At 61.5% G+C, this 2,713-nt stretch overlaps 1 protein-coding gene across 1 annotated transcript in view; it reads right to left on the bottom strand.

Annotated features, from left to right (window-relative positions):
- Nucleotides 1-277: 277 nt before the first annotated feature.
- The window catches only part of USF1 (upstream transcription factor 1), a 4,986-nt gene continuing 2,550 nt past the window's right edge, over nt 278-2,713 (bottom strand). The window contains exons 4-10 of the mRNA XM_006907874.3: nt 2,627-2,707; nt 2,220-2,415; nt 1,910-1,997; nt 1,737-1,795; nt 1,495-1,589; nt 1,167-1,295; nt 278-991 (exon numbers count right to left, since the gene is read on the bottom strand). Of these exons, the coding sequence (XP_006907936.1) occupies nt 902-991; nt 1,167-1,295; nt 1,495-1,589; nt 1,737-1,795; nt 1,910-1,997; nt 2,220-2,415; nt 2,627-2,707 (738 nt within the window). The 3' untranslated portion in view covers nt 278-901. The remainder of the gene's footprint in view (nt 992-1,166; nt 1,296-1,494; nt 1,590-1,736; nt 1,796-1,909; nt 1,998-2,219; nt 2,416-2,626; nt 2,708-2,713) is intronic.

Genomic DNA, 2,713 nt, shown 5'->3' with positions numbered 1-2,713 from the left:
CGCGCCCGCATCTCCACTGCCCTCCCGGGGACCAGAGCCGGAGCCGGAAGGGAGGCCCCGCCTCCCGCAGCACCTGTCCACCGTGCGGCTGACGCTCGCCCGCCGCCCCAAGAAACCTTGTTTGTGGCGAGACGCTGGTCGCCCCGGGTAGCAGGACTGAGAGCAGTTGAGCACAGAAGCAGCCCCCCACTCCAGTGTCAGCCCGACTCTCTCCACTCAGAGCACAGTGTGCCCCTCCGTTCTGGAGCCCTCCAAAGGAGGAAAAACAGGAGACAACTGGGGCTCTGAACATTTTATCTTAAAAAAGAAAAAAGAAAAGGGAAAAAAGAAACTGTCCCCACGAGGGAGAAGTGCCCCCCCTTCCGTGAGCCCCTGCCTGTGGTCCCCCCAGGCTCCAGACGTCGGCATAGGCCTCTCTTCCTGGGGCAGCAGCCTCTGCTCAACGCCATTCCTCCACTTCTGGCTACAGCCTGGCCCCAGTGTCCACAGGTGCACCTCTGAGCTCCAGGGACAGGCAGAGTCACAGGAAGTGCCAGAGTCCTGGGGCAGCCAGAGCATCGCGGACTTTCTGCTGGTCCTGTAAGCGAGCTCTGGGCCAGCCCCCACTTTCGAGTGTCCTTTCCGCAGCACGGAGACAGCACGTGCACTGTGCGAGGGGCCCGCAAGGACCCAGGGGCTGTGTGGCAGGGGGCTGGGCGAGGCTGTCCGTGCACGCCCCCGTGCTTCACACCACTGCAGGCTGAGCATCGCAGGGCCTCCCAAGACATGCCTCCAAGCCTCCGAACCCCCAGTCTCGTGCCAGAAGTGGGCAGCGAAGGAAAGGGGCATGGGGTTAGCCTGCTGCTTCTGGGCGATGTGCAGTCCTAGGAAAGGGGCCCTAGGGCCCAAAGCCTCGAACCCGTTAGTTGCTGTCATTCTTGATGACCACCTCCACCCCGTGGTGCCGCAGCTGGGCTCGCAGCAGCAGATTCTTGTTCTTAAGATCTTCCACCTGACGTGAGAAGGAGGCGGTCAGGGGCGTGGGTCGGAAGACTGCCACAGCCACGCCCCTGCACTCGACAGACACCCCGGGGAAGGGAAAGCGCTGAAGACAGAGCGCAGAGTCTCGAGCTGGCTCAGCGGCTACGGGGCCCCAGAGAGCTATAGTGAGGAGGGGGCGGTCTCACCTGCTGCCGAAGCACATCGTTGTCCAGCTGAAGCTGGTCAAGCCCCTGCAGCTCCTCAGACAGCCGGTGGTTGCTCTGCCGAAGCTCCTGGATGTAATCGCAGGCTTTGGACAGAATTCCACCTTTACTCTGCAAGAAAACGCCGGCAGGATGAGGATGAAGATGCAAGACACCTGGCTTGCAGTCACAGCACAAGCGCCTTTTGGACCTTGTTTTCCCCGAAAGAACCTCAAGAAGAGATGAGAAAACATGCTGCGTGCACCCACTCGCCCACTTCCGGAAACCGGAGCCAGAGCTCGCGGGCGGCCCGCCCCGGCCCCTCCGTGACCTGGCCAGATTTGGTGCTCTCCATGGAGCAGTCGGGGATGATCTTGGACAGCTGCACGATCCAGTTGTTGATCTTGTCTCGGCGGCGACGCTCCACTGTGGGCCAAAGTGCAGGACACGGGGCCTCAGCGAGAACATGCCGCCAGCCCCAGAGTACGATTACCTGACCTGTCCCCCTCAGACGTCACTGCTGTCCCCAGTCCCACCAGACAGCTCCGAGCTTCGCACTTGGGTCACACCTACCTTCATTATGCTGAGCCCTACGCTTCTCATCCCGAGTCGTCCGCGGCGCTTCAGACTTCCTGACAATGGAGCCCAAGGCAAAATGAGACTGGAGTTCGGAGTAAGGAGTCGCACGAGACGTGGCAGGGCTTAAGACCACTTGTGGTCACTGAGAAGGCACAAGGGTTACTCACGGGGAGTAAGGGTGAGTCCTGGGGGCAATGGAGCGCTGGCTTCCTCCTTGCAACACTTCTTGTGGCGACATCATCACAAAGAACTGACCTGGGAAGCGATACCAGACTAGGAACCTCACCAAGCTGAGGCCAAGGCCTTGGGGCCCCCCTCTAGAAAGGGCGACCTCCTCCTGCGGGACAAGCGGTGCCAGCCCCATGCCGGCCCAGGTCGTGGTGATGGTCAGGGCACGTGAGCAAAGGTCACTGCCTGCACGCACGTCTCACCGCCGACCCAAGCCCCTCAAGTCAGCGTCCTCACACGGCATCTCACCAGTGCCAGGTGGCGTCGCCTGTCCCAGCAGTGCCTCTGAGCCCTGCGTAGTAACCACGGCTGCTGTGCTCCCTGACGTGGACCCTGCTGCCCCATCTCCCACGGCAGTGCTGGGGAAGTAGGTATAGTGCGTCTCAGCAGCTGTCCCCTCTGTGTCAACGGCATCGTCACTGGTGAACGCACCCTGGATCACCGCCTGGAAGCGGGGCAAGAGAACAGAGTCGAGTGACTGTCAGATACGCCGTGAACTACTCTGCAGCTCCTATCCCTTGAGGGAGAGGAACACCCAGAAAGGGACAGGCTAGTGCCTCAGGCCAGGCAGCCCTAGATGACCACCATGCCACTGGTTCCCTTCTTCGCCTCACTCTTCGGAGCTCCAATCCCTTCCCCCGCCCGTACCCCTGTACCTGGGTCATGGATTGAGTAGCAGGGTAGCCACTGATGGCACCAGTCCCCTCGGTCTGGCCATCCAGCTGCCCCTCGGACACCTGGAT

This window comes from Pteropus alecto, unplaced genomic scaffold (assembly GCF_000325575.1).
Source record: "Pteropus alecto unplaced genomic scaffold, ASM32557v1 scaffold101, whole genome shotgun sequence".
In the NCBI taxonomy this organism is placed as follows: Eukaryota; Metazoa; Chordata; class Mammalia; order Chiroptera; family Pteropodidae; genus Pteropus; species Pteropus alecto.
This window is presented reverse-complemented; position numbering and strand designations above follow the sequence as displayed.